Below are 20,263 nucleotides of genomic sequence, written 5' to 3'. Positions count from 1 at the left end.
AGAGTAGTTAGGGTTATGATTTACTTGATGTAATCTAAATCTTAATGTACTCTGTGTTTATTATCAATGAAAAATTCTCTTCTTATCTATCAATTTGTTTTCTTTGTTGCTTATTGTTTATGTCATGATTGCCTTGTATATACAACTCAATTGATTATTATCTTTCCTGTCATAGTGCTTGCAACTGTATATCTCAATGCTTATGCCTAATTAAAATTCCAAAAAGACTAGTATGTTCAATGCATTACAGGTCCAACACAATCTACTCAGACAATAACAAGAAATTCAAATAATCAATCAACAGGTATTTGTGATATATTGTTGCTAAAACATTTCTAAACCAAACTACAGTTCACCTAGGCACAACAATACAAACACAAACTCAAACACAATCCCACTCAGGTGACTCTCAAAAGAAACCTGTTTTACAAAAGGACAACAATTTCACCATGTTCTTCAGATTATTTTATTGTTTGAGAAAAGAAACCATCACTAACATGGGAAATTCATCAGTTCCTATTGAATATCCCATGAACACCTTTAATGCACCTTCATGTGCAAAACAATCTTCATAGACTGAAAGGTTTGAGGGTAGTACTCCTGAGGGGGAGCTATCTAAATCCTCTCCAATTCAATTGGAGGTTCCTCATGAAGGAACAACTCCCCTCATAACTCTAGCAAAAGCTGCCTTGGCAGTCAAAGCTAGAAGTACAATTTCCTATGACAATGTCATGAGAAGGGCAAATATAGCACATTTATGTGCCAGTGTGCTGCAAGACACACAAGGGTTTGAGGCTGGTGTACATGATAGTAACCCAGTCAAATCCCCTCCCATTCAGTTGGAGGTTCCCACTTCAAGTGAGGAACAACACACTCTCAAAACCGCAGAGCAATTTGTGAGTCAAACTGTGACCCTAGTCACAGGTGTTTCTGATGATTCATTCATCTTACAATCTCAAACTGGTATTTACTCTTCTGATGAAATGAGTATGGCTAGACCTATATGGATTACCCCTAATCATCTGATCACAGACAACTCTTCTCAGCCATCTCTTATTTCTGTAAGACAAACAATAATTGAGCCTTTCATGTGAGAATAAGAGAAAAGATTGAGAGAAAAACAGAAAGTAAGAGAGGCAGGATCCTTCCTGGCAAAAGGAGAGGTGGATGAGTGTCTGGATTTAGTAATCTTTGTGAGGAAACTCTAATTCTCAAAAGTCATGAGACTAGTGCAGTGAGAAAGTAGTGGGACCACTTATTCAAAAGAACAGAGAGTTTAGGACTTTTGTTACTAACAGACTTCTTCTGCAGATCTATGTGAAACTCCTATTCTACTTGATAAACTCATCACCACAGATCTAACTGATGCTTGAAGCTACAGATAGTGCACTAAATGAACAATGACAACAGCTTGAACAATGTACATCTAGCTGGATCTTTCTACGTGGAGATAATGTCAAAAATGGGGAGAATATGTTTAAATGCCAAAACAACTGATGGATGCTGCCAGATAATAAAATTCTATTCTTTGCAGGGGGAGAGAAGAATATATCTAAATGCAGCTCACAAAAGAAGACCAGATGGGGAGATTGAATTCTGCATTTAGGAAGAGTTTTGACATCATCAATTAGAGAACTTGTGCATAATTCCATAATGAACAATTTGGGGGAGATTGTAATACATAAGTGATTATGTCAAAGATCACTAGAGATAAAAATATCATTAGTGTCTCTGATCAAAGTATGAAGCAAGCCAGATGGACATCTGATATAAGGAGGAGATTAATGAACTATAATTTTTGGTAATCAGTTAAACTTGGGGCCAACCTTAAGTAAGTTGTATTGTTATCTTAATTTGTATTTTGTACTTGTAACACTTAAAGTCTGTAAAAATGCAAAGGAGCAGACTGGAGTCTTTTTCCTGAAACAGTATCAAGCCTAAGGATTCTATCTGGAAGAAGATCAAGAAGATCATGCCTCAGAAGAATTTTGAAGAAGCTTGGAGTTGAATAAATCTGTTTGGAGAAAAATACTCTAATTCAAGATCTCTACAAGTCACAGATTTAATTTTATAGAGAAGTCATTCGAGAACTCCAGAATGGCTTATCGAGAAGTCAGGATAGCTAATAGAGAACTCAGGAAGATATCGACAAGCCAAATTGAAGAACTGAAGATTTGAGATATCGACAAGTCATTCCTTCACTAGAGAACTCAGAGTTATCGACAAGTCTACATTCAGTAGAGAACTCTGAGTTATCGATAAGTCAAGTTCCACTAAGAGAAATCAGAGATATCGATAAGTCAAAATTCACTAGAGAACTTTGAGATATCGACAAGGTGAAATTGACTAAGGAACTCTGAGATATCGACTAGTCAAGAAGCCACTAGAGAACTAAGACTTATCGATAAGTCAAAGTGTAGATGTGAAGACTAAAGATCTCGATAAGCTGAAGACCTCTACAAGCCAATCTAAATATGGAATGCTAGAGATCTCGATAAGCCTATATACTTATCGAGATGTCAAGTGTTCTATGTACCTAAAATGGGGATCTCGATGTACAGTCTCAAAGTACAAGGTTGCAGATCAGTTCAATATCCAAGATAAACAATCAACAAACAATCCAACAGCTGGATTGACAAGTCTACAAAAAGCAGCTTGAAGAGTGTGCAAGATCAATGGCAGAGACTAACTAATAGAGGAAGATTAAAGTGAACACGGGATGCTAAAGATATGCGAAGCCAGAAATGGAAGATCTGCTTTTCTATAAATAGAAATGACAAGTGACAGTTTAGAAAAGCTAATAGCATGTTTTATTATCCACTGTGTAAACTAGCTGTTAACTGAGTTACAAAGTTAACACTGGTCCTTAGTCAGTTGTAATAATTTAGATCAGATTTCTTGTAACACTCTCAAGAAGAAGCTAAGCTCTTTATCAACAAAGAGCCTAGAAATTTTGTAGCAAAATAGTCTTAATTTTAATATAAAATTTAAGTGAGTTTTAAAGATCTGTGTTCTTTATTTTTCTGCAAGTTTAAATTCTGCATGAACATATTTCACTATAGAAATCAATTTACTTTGTTCAACCATAAACATTCAAGAAAAGCTTAAAACCAGAAAAACACATTTACCCCCCCCCCCCTGTGTGTTATTCATTTCCTAACACCAAATAAATTTCATCGATACAATTTAATTTCCCGCATGCAAAAATTATTTATTTTATGAATAATTATTCAATAATTTCCTGCAAAAATCCCAGATTAAGGCAGCATAATAAATTGTAATCCAACAGCAGAGGCAACGCACCACACACCCATCATCCCCAACCCCCATTCACGCACACTGCTCGCACATACACACTACGCTGCAACACACACAAACACAAATATTATACACGCACAAATGTACATACATATATATATATATATATATATACGTATGTATATATATTTACAACAGTCGGGCAAGAACAAGGTCGAGGAAATTTACCGGGCACAAACCAGCCGGAAAACTCACCGGATAAAAGAGTAGAACAATCAGGAAATTACCGGAAATAGGGAACACAGGTGCGGGAAAAAGAAAGAAAAAAAAAACTAGAACCGAGGGAGAGGCGCGGAAGAAACTGGGAAGAAGAAAACGGGAGAGAGATGTGGGAAATAGGAAGGATGGGGAACATGGGTGGGGGGTTTTTGGTAGAATAGGATTTTATTGTTTTTTAATCTCTATTATCCTGCACTTGCCACGTGCCAGGTGAAAAATAAAAACAAGACACGTGTCCAGGAATGGTCACACGTCCACTTTTTAGCTCGATTTCATCTAGCATTTTGCATTTTTAACGAATAACCTTACCGGTAACATTAACCCGGAAAATTACCAAATAAATATTAAAATTCTCGAAATAATTAAAAACTAACAAAATAAAATTTTCATAATTTTTAAACTATTTTTGAATTGCAACTCGTACCCGCATTTAACGAACAAATGTGTGGGTGAATTTAATTCGAAAATTTTTTGAAATAATTTTAAAATTCTTGAAATATTCCAAACTTGAGAAAATATGAGTTTCATAATTTTTGAAGCATTCTAGAATTTAATATTGAGTTTACACTTAAATACAATCAGAGGGTTAAATAATTGATGAAATATCATTTTCTAAATTTTATAAATTCCTAAAAGTAATTAATAAAATTATAAAGCAATAAAAATGATTTTGTAGATAATCTCAATATTTCTAGAAATAAATTATCCTTAAAATCACTTTTAATAGTGAAAATAAACGAATATGACTTAATAATTAATCACACAAATAATCCTCGCACACTAAGAAGTCACACACATATAATAATAAATATCACACACTGCTGACAGAACTATACATATTTTATTTATTTATTTATTTAATAATTATACTCTTAATAATACAAAAATACGAGTCATTATATCATTCCCCCTTTGAAAAGATTCTGTCCTCAGAATCTTAACTAATTAAACAAGTGAGGATATTTGTCAAGCATATCTGACTCTAACTTCCAAGTAGACTCTTCTACTTAAGAATTTCTCTAAAATACTTTAACTATAGAAATAAACTTATTCCTAAGGACTCGTTCTTTACGATCTAGGATCTAGATTGGTCACTCGATGTAGGACAAATCTGGCTAAAGCTCGATTGGCTTATACTCAATTACTTGGTTCGAACCAGGGATATATCACTGCGCCCTTGGTTTGCTGAACTAACTTAAGACCTAACAACTTCTTTTCTCCCATTTCATTCCAATAAAGCGGGGATCTACACTTACATTCATACAAGTCTTCGTAGAGTGGCATTATTATAGGAAATACAATCAATGGAAAATGATCATCCTGGTTTCCTTTAAAATCTAAAGCACATACTCTCAACATATCTGCTATCATTTAAATTGTTCTTCCACTTTGACCATCCTTTTGAGGATGATAGGTGGTATTCATCTTCTACTTAATTCCCAAACATTCCTGATTACCAAAAGTCCTGCTTCAGTTCTGGTACATCTTAGTGCTTCCTGGGTGGATATAAAACTTGGAATTATGGGCTTCTCTCAAAATTTCATTCTTCAGCTCAATTATATTGGGAATTCATATTTTTGAGGGAAAACGAAACATACCTTTGCTTTCCTTTTGAGTACAAATTTCCCTTTCTAGTTAAACTATCTAATCCTTAATCCACTACTTCGTCCGGAAACTTCTTAATCCTTTCCATCAGTTAAGGCTGAAAAGTAATGTCATATAATTGCTTCTTATCACCTTCTGGTATTCGAACTTCAATTTCTAACTTCCCCAATTCCCTTGCTAATTCTTCAGCAATCTTAATGATATTCAATCTTTGTTTTCTACTCAAGGCATCTGTCACTAAATGGACCTTACCTGGGTGGTAATTAATAGAACAATCGTAGTCCTTAATCAATTCTGACCAGAATTCATACTTGGAAAACTTAGAATACAGTTGCTGCTTTCCAACCCTTCGTAGAGAAATCTTCAGGTGTTCGTCTTGGTCTTTCTTAGTCCTTAAATGGACTAGGATGATATCAATAAATACAATTATACAACTAATCCAAGTACTCCTTATACACTATGTTCATTAAATTTATAAGGCGGCTGGTGCGTTTGTTAATCCAATGACATCACCAGAAACTCGCAATGTCCGTATCTTGACCTAAACACAATCTTTGGTACGACCTCAGGCTTAATCTTTAACTGGTGGTAGCTTAATCTTAAGTCCACCTTTGAGAAATAACACATTCCTTTAATTAGGTCACATAAGTAATCAATTCTAGGTAGGCGTTACTTATTCCTATTTGTCAACTTATTAAACTTCTGGTAATCGGTACATAATATCATACTTTCATTCTTCTTTTTCATATACAACATTGGTGCACCCCATGGGGATACACCTGGTCTGATCACCCCCATATCCAATAACTCCTATAGTTGCCTAACTAATTCTTTCATTCCGGCTGGCCATACAATACGGAGCCTTTAACACTGGTTTGGCTTCGGGTACTAAATTAATAGAAAACTCAATGTCACGATCTGGTGACAATCCTGGTAATTTATCTAAAAAGAAGTTCGGAAATTCCCTGGCTATTGGGATCTCATCCAGATTAGGTGCCTCTTTCTCTGTGTCTACTATGTGGGCTAAATGAGCCTCACATCCTTATCTAAATAGTTTTTTTACCTTTAATATCGAGAGAATGTCTTTTCATGCCTTTGTCCTTGATAATTTACCCTGATGTTAACCTCTGTAAATATAACCATCTTCTTTTTCTTAAAGTCAATATTTGCCTTATGTTGGGACAACCAATCCATTCCTAGAATCACATCGAATCCTCCTAGCTCGAAGGGTATCAGATCAGCCGAAAAAGAATGCCTATGGATTTCTAATTGACACTTAAGATAGAATTGGCTCACTTAAACTCTATCCTGATTGGCCACTTCTATGGTCAAGGGCTCGGCTAAGTTTTCCAACATCAAATCCATTTTATTCATACATTCCCTTGATATAAAGAACTTTGATGCTCCTGAATCAAATAAAACTTTAACAGGTACGGAGTTGAGAGAAAACGTACCTGTAACTACGTGCGAGTCCTAAGTGTTGGATCTCTTGGTCATTTTGAAGGTTCTGGCCCTGGTTGTGCTGGATGCTGGTCCTTGGGATGCAGTACCTTGAGTAGCTATTCCGCAGCTCCTCGCAATATGCCCAACCTTGCCACAGTTGTAACAAGTAACTCCTGGATTTTCTGGCTTGTATTCCGACGCATAATGACCCTTATGACCACATTTGAAACATTAAACATTATTTTTGCATGGACCACTATGTCTCCCGCCATATGACTTACAATCCACTGCCGACTTGACTGACTGGGCCGGAGTGAAGGCAACTGAAGTAGCACTAGGCCTAGCCTGGGAGGAACTCTGTCTCTTGAATCTTTTATTCCTGTTTCGGCCAAACCGTTTCTGAAACTTCTGGTTGAATTCTCCTTGATCCGTCCTGTCGATAACACCCTCAGACTTCCTCTTCTTATCACCTTTTTCCTTGATGGCCAACTTCTGATAACTCTCAATTACTAGGGCGGCCTAAACTATGGAAGGATAAATCTTAAGTTGCAACGCTACAACTCCACTGCGAATTTTAGGTTTCAACCCTCGTTGAAATCTCCTTCCCTTACATACTCAGGAACTAATCGGACCAATTCCGTAAACTTGGCCTCATATTCCGATACACTTCTTTCACCTTGTTTCAGCTCCAAAACTCAACTTCCAACTGGTTCTGTAGAAAATCTGGAAAATAATTTTCCAAGAACAACTCCGTGAACCTGGTCCAAGAAATAGGGCCTTCTCTTTCCAACGCATGAGTGGATTCCCACCAATAATTTGCTTCACCCTTAAGAAAATAACTCACATAATCCGTCTTAAGATCATCACTTACTTAAGTGAGGGTAAAAGCCTTTTCCATTTCCTTAAGCCAACTTCTGGCAGCAACAAGGTCCACTTCACCCTTAAACTCCGGGGGCTTAACATACTGAAAGGACTTAAAGCTAATAGTTTGGTTTGGATCTCTTTGTTGATGTTGCTGCTGCTGAATCTGTTGGATTAATTTTTGCTACTGTTATTGCTGCTGGCGTAACAAATCTAGAATTTTGTTTATAGCTAGACCCTCAGCAGAACTACTACTATTTCCTTTAGACCGGGTAGCTTTCTTGGGTGGCATTTTCCTGAAATATAGCAGGGGATTTATTCAAAAATATAACAAGAATGTTTGACAGAAAATGTCACTACTTAAACGGTGCACCTGCATCATAAAAATGCCGCCCAATCAAAGTACCCCTATCTTTATTATCATGATCCATTTATAAAAGATATCTAGATTAACAACAGTAGCAACAATAACAACAATGATAGTAGCAAAATCATCAACAGTGTAGAAAAACTGGAATTTAAAGATACTAGACGTCATAGTATAGCTTCTTAATATAACAACTGATTAACGTCCCATCACTACTTAAAATTACAACAACTAAATTAATCTGATATACAACAAAACTTGGCTGACTATATCAGCCACAAACTACATAGAGCAATCTGGCAAACCAAGTCAAACTTAAGCAATTCTGGACCCAACTGGGCATACTAGTTTAAATTTCAACCACCCATTCCTCCAAAGGCGGCCTCCTATCATTTACAAGTGACTTGCCCTCCACTGAATTATCCTTCCTAAGGCTGCAACCTTCGCCATTGGATCCTGAATATTCTCTGTTGTCTTCATTTTTTAAATAACAATCTGATATAAAGCCTTTATTCCTCCCCCCAGTCAACTTTTATTTACCTTCAATAACTAGTACTGTCTAACTGCAGAGATTATTGAAGAAATTCATTACCATGGAATATCGAATGGAATTTCAAAATCAAGGAATCACTTATAAAAGAAGGAAAAGTGAAGAATATGTAGATATGACTGAGAGCAACCATACAAGTACATAAGATGGCCAGTCTTAGTACCGTATAGTTTACAACACATAATTCGGTGGCGTCCCACCTGACCTTTTGTCACACAGACAAATAGTCAAATCATATTCATTGTTTGCCCCAATCAACCGACAGAATTACTGAGGATAGAAATAATGTTTAAATAGAAAATTTATAGGTAGGGAGGAGAATCTGGATCATGATGAAATTAACACAACCTCAGGTTGGCTTACTTCGAGTTTGATCTTCTTATGGGAAAATGAGCAACTTATTAGGCATAGCAATCATTCTGGGAAACAAGATGTGTCTCAAGAAATACATACAAGGGTTCAAGATATAAACAACAGTATTGATCTACATACACTACGAGACTTGGCTGTCACAATAGCCACTGCCTACTATCATTCTATCCGAACTCACCGAGGTCGCACACTCGGTCCAGTAACATCACTGGACATAAAAGACCTGTTTTCTAGAGTGTCTCTTCAGCTGACACATCAAGGGACCTCTCACAAGCTAAACTCTCGCGATCAGACCCGTTTTCTAGAGTGGGAGAGCTAGAAATCTCAATCGGACATTGCCAATAATATATATATGAGGGAGACATACTAAAAGGTAGGGAAGTTCCAGCCAATCCTCAATAAATGCGAGGGTTACGCCTTCAAAACCCTCGACTAAAATCTTAGACTCGCTCCTCTATATGAGTTGGTGACTCACACCTTTATATAACCTTTTCTAAATTTATCTCACTCTATTCTTAACCTAAATAAGGGACTTAAACCTGTAACTCTGATACCAACTGTGACGGCCTCAACCCCGGGGTCAGGAGTTGATGTCACAAACATCAACAACCACAAATAATACAACCGAACTCATTATTAATACAACATAAACACGACCCCTTTACCAAGATCTTTTCCAGGTTTAAGTATGACTTAAGTTACACAACTATTACAAACCAACTTATTTCAAACAATCCTGACACAACTAACTTAATACAACAACTCAACAGACCACATATGGTCTAACACAACTACCTCAGAGGAGCCTGACACTGAAAGAAATGGAACTCTTCTCTAACTACGACGGAAGGGTCTCCTAGGAATCTATAATACATATATATAAAACATTCGGCAAGGGTGCGTAATCAATTGCTCAGCAGTACCACTATATGAATACAAAGTAAAACAGTTTATGATAAAACAGTAGGAAAAGAAATCGTAACTTGTTATAAATCAAGTAAACATGTATAATCTGGATATCTAAACCTAGCATGCTCTGTAAAATAATAACATCAGTCGTGTACTGTGTGTAAATACCAGAGTCCAATTTTAGCATGCCATTTTCATTTCCAAATCCATTGTTCCATTATAGGAACCACAAAACCATTTGTTTCATCATGGGAACCACAAAACCAAAATCAAACATATATTGGATGTTATTTAGGGACGGCTGGTCATGCCTCCATACAAGTAATCTAGGATAGCTGGTCGAGCTATCACACAAATTGTTTAGGAAAGCTGATTGGGCTTTCACACAAATCAACCAGATCCGCAGAGACTAGCTAGGTTTCTGATTAACTATGTTGGACCAATCGGTAAAATAGGGCGCACAACCGACTTAGCCGCTTATGCAACGTTATCCAATATCTGATTCGTTTTATCCAATTTTCAAAATCAGTTTTATCTATCTCTTGTTAAAAACAATTCTATCACAGAACACTATTCAAAACCTCTTTTCCATTTTAATCACATTTTAGAGATAGGTACTTTCAGAAGTTACTTCTCCCCAAAAAATATTTTAAACAACATTTTCAAATATAGGGGAGACGTAACTTAAAACATTTCTATTCCTGTTCAAAAATAAACAACAGTTCATTCATATATGCTGAACCATAAAAGTATGGTCAGGGGTACTTGCCTTGCAGAGCTTTACAACTATTACTGACCGACTTTGGACTGACTTGGATACTTGGGCTTTATCGTCTAACTATTTGGCTATCTTGGATCCAACTTCAACACTCAGGTCCTTCGAATGGAACCTTGCTGAGCTTGTCGATTGACCACTAGGCTATCTTTAGTCCGACATCAACTCTCGGGTCTTCCGACTATAATCTACAGAATCGAAATACCCTATGTTAGACGACCAACTATGCTTGACATATCCTCGCTATCAGTTCTACCAAATGATATCAAGTCTCGACTCGTGATTATACGTATTATTGTAATACACATAACAATCAGAGTTCACGTACTCAAAACTCGGTTCTATAATTATTTTCGGAAAATACCTATACCCGTTGCTTCAGGAAAATATAGTTGTCAAATATTTTACAAAATATTTTACAACGACACGCAAGTACGTTTCGTAAAATGTTTATAATTATATAGTTATATATGTTCGACTAGTAATCCCGATAATCACATGATAAGTCCCCTTATTTTCAAATTTAATTTCCCAAAAATCAGGCAGCGTCTCATCTGTTTATCGGCCTACCCGTCGAAACTTAATTGACGTCTGAATCACAACCAATGAAATTCGCAATCCAATTAACGATATGACTTTTAAAAATAATTAAATTTTTTATTCCGAAAAAAAATAATTTTATGAACTAATTTAATATTTTATAAATTTAGGACTCAGAATAATTCATCACGGTTCACCGTCAACTCGCCGAGGCTCATCGTCGACGGGGACAAAATTTATTGGTGTCCGATAATATCCGGGTTTCCCAATAAATTTCATCGATACAATTTAATTTCCCGTACGCAAAAATTATTTATTTCACGAATAATTATTCAATAATTTCCTGCAAAAATCCCAAAAATCCCAGATTATGGCACGCACAACAAATTGTAATCGAACAGCAGCGACAACGCGCCACACGCGCATCACCCCAACCCTCATACACGCACACTGCTCGCGCGCACACACACACCATGCTGCAACACACACAAACACATATTATACACACGCACATATATATAGATATATACGTATGTATATATATTTACAGTAATCAAGCAAGAACAGGGCCGAAGAAATTCACCGGGCAAAAACAGCCGGAAAACTCATCGGAGAAAAGAGCAGAACAATCTGGAAATTAACGGAAATAAGGAACACAGGGGCAGGCAAAAAAAAAGACAAGAATCGAGGGAGAGGCGCAGAAGAAACCGAGAAGAAGAAAACGGGAGAGAGATGTAAGGGAAATAGGAAGGAAAGGGAACAGGGGTGGGGGTTTTCGGTAGAATAGGATTTTATTGTTTTTTGTTTTTTTTATTATCTCTATTCTCCTGCATTTGCCACGTGCCTGGTGGAAAACAAAAACAAGACACGTGTTCAGGAATGGTCAAGCATCCTCTTTTTAGCTCGCTTTCATCCAGCATTTTGCATTTTTAAAAAATAACCTTACGGGTAACATTAACCCCGAAAATAACCAAATAAATATAAAAATTCTTGAAATAATTAAAAACCAACAAAATTAAATTTTCATAATTTTTAAACCAATTTTGAATCGTAATTCATACCCGTATTTAACGATTTAACGTAAAAATGTGCGGTAAATTTAATTTGAAAAATTTCCGAAATAATTTTAAATTTTTCGAAATATTCCAAACTTGAGAAAATATGAGTTTCATATTTTTGAAGAATTCTGGAATTTAATATTGAGTTTACACTTAAATATAATTAGAAAATCATTTTGGTTTAAATAATTGATGAAATATCATTTTCTAAGTTTTATAAATTCCTAAAAGTAATTAATAAAATTGTAAAGTAATAAAAATGATTTTATAGATAATATCAATATTTATAGAAATACATTCTCCTTAAAATCACTTTTAAAAGTGAAAATAAACCAATATGACTTAACAATTAATCACACAAATAATCCTCGCACACTAAGGAGTCACACACAGATAATAATAAATATCACACACTGCTGATAGAACTATAACATACTTTATTTATTTATTTAATAATTACACTCTTAATAATACAAACATACGAGTCGTTATAATGTCATTTGTTATTGTGATGTAAATATGTATATGTGTTACTTGTCATCACAAGAAATCCAATAAAATGTTCATGTCAATTAAGAATTTTGCCTGCTTATATTATTTTAAATTCGAAGTAATATAACGTAGTAGGGTGATCGACCTTTGCACTCGTAGTTGACATGTTTTGTCTATCGTAAATCGATGTAAATAATTGTTATAAAAGCAATTACGATAAAGTAGACTAATGTAAACACAAGTAAATCTTAGAAGATAAACAAAATTGGTGGAAACAATTCGCATAATCATGTAACTTATAATGCAAAATACCATGAATTAAAAACATGAAATGAAAATTCTTCAAGTAAAACGTCATACCAAACATAAACAAAATTCGATAATCAACTATGTCCTAGCGATTTAATTTTCAAAGATTCCTAAAAACTGAAATTAAAGGAGGAATTAGAAAACTTTACACGTGATAAAGCTTCAAGTGAAAAGCATTCCAACTTCTCAGTACTTGGGTGCCATCAAAACTTGATAATCGATAGGCCCCACGTCCAACAACTACATCAATGAGGTAAAGACCTTCCCAGGTGTCAGCGAATTTTCCTACCATCACGTCTATAGTATTTTTGAACGTCTTCCTCAACACCAAGTCACCAACATGGAATGCTCTCACATGAACATGTTTGTTCTAAATACTGGCAACCCTCTGTTGATATGACACCATATGTATCCTTGCCATTTCTCAAAGTTCATCCATTATATTTATGTCATGTGCCAATTCTTTGTTATTCATTTCAGTCGTCAACAATCCATAACTGGAAGTGGGCATCATGATCTCTGTTGGTAAGACAACTTCAGTTCCATAAACCAAACTGTAAGGTGTTTGTCCTGTAGATGTCTTTAGAGTAGTCCTGTCTAACCATAACACCCAAGGCAATTCTTCAGCCCATTTCCCCTTGCATGATGTCAGCCTTTTCTTGAGGTTGTTGATTATGATTTTGTTGCTTGATTCAGCTTGTCCATTAGCTTGGGGTATCTCGGTGTTGACTTGATTAAGTTGATGTTCCATCGTTTGCAAAATACCTCCGTCTTGTCACTTAAAAATTGTGGCCCATTATCGCAAATAATTTCATATGGTACACCAAACTTGCATAGAATATTCTTCTTCATGAATGAGATTACCTCCTTTGACGTGACTTGTTTAAATGCCTCTTCCTTAATCCATTTAAAAAATAGTCTGCCATGGCCAACATAAAAAATTTCTGTCTAGGTGTAGGTGGCATCTTCCCCACAATGGCCATTCCCCACTTTATGAAGGGCCAAGAAGGGATGGAGATGTTCAAGTGCTCAGATGGCTGATGTATCACGGGGGCGTGTCTTTGACAAGCATCACACTTTTTTATGTATTATAAGGCATCTTGCCTTAATGTTGGCCAATAATAGCCCAAGAATAATATCTTCAATGAAAGATTTCTTTCGTTAGTATGATTCCCACATTCTCCTTCATGTGCATCCCTCAAAACCATATCAGCCTCATGTTTTTTCAAGCATCTTTCAAGTATTCCCGTGGATGACTTTTTAAACATCTTATTGTCCATAACCATGAACCTTGACGCCTTCATCCTAAGAATCCTGGCTTCATTGTTGTTGCTGGGCTTGACTCTAAGTTGCAAGTAGTTCATGTATGTTTGAATCCAACTGTCTATGACTTGATCTGAATTATTATCGCATTGATCAAGGGCCAACACATCCATTTCATGAACCAATCTTTCAACAGCATGTTTCATGATGTGTATAACTGGGATGTTGTTCAAGCTAAGACCTTTAAAAACAGCCCCAAGCCCAGCTAGTGCATCAGCTTGAACGTTGTTCTCCTTTGGTACTTGTTTTGTGTTGAATGTGTCAAAATAGCTTGTAAAATTCTTAGTGACATCTAAGTATTCATCTTGGGATCTTTAGCTTAAAAAGAACCGTTAACTTGATTTACAATCAACAAAGAATCACAGTTCACATCAATGTGTCTAACCTTCATATCTTTGGCAGTTGTCAGCCCTAGGATCAATGCTTCATATTCAGCCTCGTTATTAGTAGCTTTGAAATCACAGCATATTAAATATGCTATTATATCCTCATTTGGCGATATTAGTACAAGCCCCAATCCTGTTTCATTCACATTTGAAGATCCATCAGTGTATAACGTCCATTGCTTGATATCTTCCCTTGAAATGACTTGTTGAAATTCCTCCTCAGCTGCTGTCATCTGGCTTGGACTAAATCAGCCACAAAGTCAGCCAAGGCTTGTGATTTAATGGCAGTCCTAGTGTTATACATGATGTCATATGTGCTTAGATGTATGGCCCATTTTACTATCCGTCCCGTCAAGTCAGATTTTCTCTAAACATTCCTCAAAGGGAAATTTGTCATGACATGTATTTTATGAGATTCAAAATAATGTCTTAATTTCGTTAAAGTCATGGCCAGTGCAAATACAAGTCTTTTAAGAGATGTGTACCTTATTTCTGCGTCCACTAGGCTTTTACTAACGTAATAGACGGGTGACTGGACACCTTCATGTTCTTTGACAAGCACTCCACTCAAAGCATTATCAGTATAAGAACCCAAATTTTTGACGTTAGTAAAAGACCTTTAAGAATAGTAACCTTGCGGTTTATTAAAAACTTTTACGACCTCACCATATACGAGTGTTTAATTTAAGTTTCCGAGTTCATATTGTGGTTATACGTACTAAATGAGTGTATGCAAGAGTCGTGAGTTTTCGAAGAAAACCAATAGTCCAAATGATATTATTTTACGAGCCATCGAGGAATAAGAGAATTATACTACGACCAAGAAAATCTTGAGAATTATAATTTCATAACTCATAACCAAGTACGAGCACTGGAAATGGTAATGATTTACGATTAGCGGAATTCTTCGACGTAGCATTCACGGGAATTGATTTAAACGTACGTGAACGAAAGCGAGATAATGTAGGATGACAAAATTAAGTGATAACCTAGGAAATTAAGTATTTTATAAATTTATTCAACAAATAATAAATTAGGAAGCTAGTTACAAAAATTAATAAATAACAAATTTTGATAAACATAAATTCAAGGAGCTTATCATGCAAGCTTTGACAAATGAGACACCTAGCTAAGCCTAGCCTTTGAAAATGAGATGCATCTTGTCCTACACACTTTCTAAAGTCACAAAAGCCTATTTACACCACATTTCCAAGAAGCAATCAAGGTAATTCTCTCTCTCTCTCTCCGAAAACCCAATGCTGATTTCCAAGAACACCATGGGAAGAAAAATTCATATCTCATGATCTATTCATTCAAAAATCACCAAATATTAACCAAATCTTCCTCATACCATATACAAGGTACGTTCAAATTTTCATGGCCATTGAATTATTATAGCATATTAAAATCCTTGCTCAAAATTGGTGGTGAATAATAACTCCGAAAATCACTAACTTGTTTTCTTGTTTTTTCATGAAAGTTTAAGGCTCTCAAAGCTATACCAAGGCTTCATCAAGGATCTTAGGACTTTATTAAGTATTAGCAAGCTTCAAGGAAGGTATAAACATTCATCCAAACTTTGTTTAAATTTTAAGTTTCAAGAAAAGTAAGGATCTTGGATACAAGTATGGTTTTGATGATTGATTTGATATTGTCTTGATATTTAGTTAATTAGTTTTAAGGTTGATGATTGTTGCCTCAAGAACATGATGTTCTTGAAAGGAGTTAGTGTTGAGATGATGATTTGATGATTTTTTATTGTGGTATAATGATTTAAGACGTAAATGAAACTCGAATCATAATCGTAACATCGTTAAAACGAACAAAACTCAACATAAGTTTCTGCAGAAGTTCCCGAATGTATATACTGTACTTTCCTGAAAAATGACACTTGATTATGATATAAAATTTTATGAGGATAGTTTAGGCGCTTGAATCTCTTGATTCCGATTTACGGATCAAAAGTTATGAATATTTTAGTAAAAGGAATCTACGGGACAAAACTGCTATAAATTACGAACTTTGTAAATATAATTGATCGACTTAAAAATATTTAAAAATCATGAAATTTTTATAGAGAGTAAGAAATAGATTTATTATCTTCCATAAAAATTGCAAATAAAAATGTTGATTTTTCAATTTTATAAAAATATCAGAGCCGAGGTCGCGCGGATTACGAATGTCAAAAACAACCCCCTGTTAGGAAACTGTCACTTTGGGATTTTCACCACTGTTACCAGAAAACTATTTTCAAATGATGTGTTCTAAATTTTGTCTAGATCGTGAACACAAAAATGGTGTGTCAATTGAGTTAACGGTTTGAGATCGTGCAAGTTTTCAAACCCTACCTTTTTAGAATTATTGTGTTATGAATGCTTTTAAATACTGCAATATATGCATGATAAATGTTTTACGGAGATTTATAAATTGTTATATATTGAATCATAAGATATGTTGATTTTGGTATATTAAAAGTACCGGATTTGAAATGATATATTTATACCGAGGATTGGTCGGTGTAAGTTTATAAAAATAACCCGGAAGTATTCCGGAGTTGTTATATTTGAGAAATGTTAACGCTAGAGGGTAGCGTGACATGTATATTATAGACCGAGAGTCGGTCGGAATGTATATTATAGTAAAAACCCGGGAATCATCTCGGTGATGTTTTGGACCATTAAAAGTCCGTACTTATATTATTCCAAGGGACTCGATGTCCACTTGCGAAACATTAAATACCTCGAACTTTTATTAAAATGATTTCCAAAGATTGTATTTCCTCAACTATATTTTATTGTTCGAATAATAAATATTATATACCTATTCATTTATTATGGGAGAAGTATACTCCAACGATTATTTATTTCATACCCGATTAAATATTAAAGATTATTAAATTACGTAGACATAAATTAGTTAAGGAATTTTATTTTAAATATTCTTTTAAAGTAAACTCATTCGAGGTTTAATTATTTATTGATTAATATTTAATTATTTATTATTTATTAAAGGATTTATTTATGATTTAAAAATCATAAAAACCTGATGTAAAATACTTTTTGATTTTCGGAAAATCTTTCGAATAATTTCAGATCGTCAGAGAATATTATCTCGACTTATTTTAAATATTTTGAATATAGTTTCAAAAGGAACTCCCCCTTATTTACTTATCTGTTGACAATGGTCAACTCACATCCTTAGTACTTCCTCCGAAAACTTTCGGAAGTACATATATATATATATATATATATGAGGTAAAGCTGTGCCTATCAACAAGCAAAACGCTTGGCGAACTTCGATATAGTTCGATGATTCCAAGTATATGATAGGATTTCCTAAAGGACAGAGGAGGGGTAGGATCCAAGTACTTTGTGTATTGGATAGTCTGTCGGTACAGTAGGAGACAATACTATATGTACCTAAGGACCTGCGAAGTTTGTTTATACCCGAAATGAGGACACATAGCCCGTAAGCGGCAGGGGTGATAACCGAGATACGAAGGTGTCGTCCTTCTACTAGTAGAAAAGGTTACTATTATCGTAGTACGACTGATCATGATATGCGGTGGCTCCAACGAATGTGATGCAATACCGTAACCCAAGCCTAGGTGTTGGGTTTACCATTAAGGTATTCGCAGGATAATAAGTCCACAAAAGAATTGTTTTCATAAGAAGGTGTGTATCACCAAGGAAAACTATTTTTGAATAAAACATATTTATCATATATGACATTTTACTTGAGTTTATTATACAGTCATTTCATACTGTACATTATTATGTTGGGCATTATAGCTCACTCTTGCTTTCTTTTAAATGACACAACACAACAGATAACCAGTATGCCGGTGTGGGACTTAGTCGCTTGCAGTCATGGGGAGAATCCCTGGCAGCTTTTTCTCAGGTGGGCCAGAGTATCAGATAGGTATAAGATATCAGTCGTAATTGTTGTAACTTCATGTAGAAGTTATGAATAATTGTTTGAGATCCTGTAAAGTACATTTGAGTTTTAATAACAGATGATACTTGTCGTACGTCATTTCTAAGGCTATAACTTGTGAGTGTGTGAGATTGGGGGTCTGTGATATGGAATTATTGGATTATTGAGTGAATGCATGTTACACATCATTGAAGGATTGCGTGAAGACCCAGATTCCTGACCCCTAATTTGGGGGCGTTACAATCAGTGACAGATAGGTAGACATAAAGGTCTTCATCTTGACAAGGTTTGGATAAGAGTGGATGAGTGGTGAGATAGTTCTTCAAGTCATTCAGTGCAGCTTCATGTTTTTCTGACCATACAAACCCCTTTTTCTTTCTCAAGACGTCATAGAAGAGCTTGCACCTATTGGATGACCGAGAAACGAATCTGTTCAAGGATGCAACCCTTCCCATCAGTTTCTGGACTTCTTTAATATTAGATGGACTTTTCAACTCGAAGATCGCTTTAATCTATTCCGGAATAGCCTCAATCCCCCTCCTTTTCACCATGAGTCCAAGAAACTTTCCATAAGACACAACAAAATTGCATTTGGAGGGGTTGAGATTTATGTTGTATGATCTTATATGTCAAACACTTCTTGTAGGTCACGTACATGATTTTCAGCATTCATTGATTTAACCACAATGTAATAACCCGAAATTTTGGACTAATTTGAAATTTTTGGATGAATAGTAAAATTTTGTTGATGGGAATATTTTCAGATGACAATATATAAAAGTTTTGTTATTGAAATTCTGAGTCCATATTAGTGTTCAGTAATGAATTTGAGTGTATGTAACAATCATCAGATGTCGACAACGAGCACATTGATTTTTTCGGAAAATTCATCAGACACCGAAGTAATTAAGTATAAAGCGTTAAGATTGAAGGTTTTAAATCCAAGGATTATGAAGGAGATGGAAGTTGTGTTCGCAATAGTAATAATGCCTTAAGGATGTTAAACATTTAGTGTTATAACTAGGGATTCCAATGAATGCGTATTCTATTGGTAATTGAGGATCAGTTTTTTCTCGTGTAAAGTTAATGAATAGTAACTTTACAGTATAAGTAAATATACAAGCTTAATTATAATTTAGCCCTTAAGTATAACCTGATGTACACATGAACCCTTGAAAAAACAAGATTGTTGATTTTGACCCCTTAACTATATGTCATGTACACTTCAACCATTTTGCAGATTTTTTTTCCAAATATTACCCTTAAAGATTGTACACTTCAGCCTCTAAACTATGAATTTTGTACACTTTAATCCTTTAATCATTTTTATATACTTGTTTTGATTCTTGCAAAAAATATATTTAAAAATACTTAATATCTAATTTTTTAATAATATTATTTATCATATTAATTAGTTAATATAATCAAATAATTTTTAATTTATATCAGTTATAATTGCATATATGCTAGATATTAACAGTATATTATTATGCTGCAAGTTTTTATTATAAGTGAAATTTATAATTCTAGTAAGATTCACCGAAAGTAAACTAAATATAATAATACGTAGTTAATTAGTATATTATACATTTATATATTTTTTATATTATTTAATAAATAAAAATGACAGGAAAATGATTGACGAACAATGTTGCCCTTGAAGTATCTGATTGTGGACATAATAACCCTTGAGGTTGAGGGCAGTATTTGAAGAAATTTTGACAAAAGGGTTCAAGTAAACAAATCTCATACTTGAAGGGTTAAAATATACAGCTTTTTTCTTTAAGGGTTTATGTGTAC

The 20,263-nt window shown here is 34.8% G+C and overlaps 2 protein-coding genes across 2 annotated transcripts; both read right to left on the bottom strand.

The window, feature by feature from the left end:
* Positions 1 to 13,242: 13,242 nt before the first annotated feature.
* LOC141719484 (uncharacterized) lies at positions 13,243 to 13,569 on the bottom strand. The gene has a single exon (XM_074521866.1). It carries the CDS (start codon positions 13,567 to 13,569, stop codon positions 13,243 to 13,245), a length of 327 nt encoding a protein of 108 aa, XP_074377967.1.
* A 337-nt stretch (positions 13,570 to 13,906) lies between these two features.
* LOC141719482 (uncharacterized) lies at positions 13,907 to 14,760 on the bottom strand. Its single transcript, XM_074521865.1, has 2 exons — positions 14,472 to 14,760; positions 13,907 to 14,382 (listed from the first exon to the last, which is right to left on the bottom strand). The coding sequence occupies exons 1-2, from the start codon at positions 14,758 to 14,760 to the stop codon at positions 13,907 to 13,909; spliced, it is 765 nt and encodes a 254-aa protein (XP_074377966.1).
* Between the last annotated feature and the right edge of the window lie 5,503 nt (positions 14,761 to 20,263).

The sequence above is a fragment of the Apium graveolens genome, chromosome 4 (assembly GCF_009905375.1).
Source record: "Apium graveolens cultivar Ventura chromosome 4, ASM990537v1, whole genome shotgun sequence".
Classification (NCBI taxonomy): domain Eukaryota; kingdom Viridiplantae; phylum Streptophyta; class Magnoliopsida; order Apiales; family Apiaceae; genus Apium; species Apium graveolens.
This window is presented reverse-complemented; position numbering and strand designations above follow the sequence as displayed.

What these genes read in the sequence shown, in the direction of transcription:
- LOC141719484 (XM_074521866.1), bottom strand. Translation starts at nt 13,569, where the DNA reads ATGGAACATCAACTTAATCAAGTCAACACCGAGATACCCCAAGCTAAT.
- LOC141719482 (XM_074521865.1), bottom strand. Translation starts at nt 14,760, where the DNA reads ATGACAGCAGCTGAGGAGGAATTTCAACAAGTCATTTCAAGGGAAGAT. An exon ending in GATTGTAAATCAAGTTAACG is followed by an intron (nt 14,383 to 14,471) that starts GTTCTTTTTAAG and finishes ACACAAAACAAG; the next exon opens with TACCAAAGGAGAACAACGTT.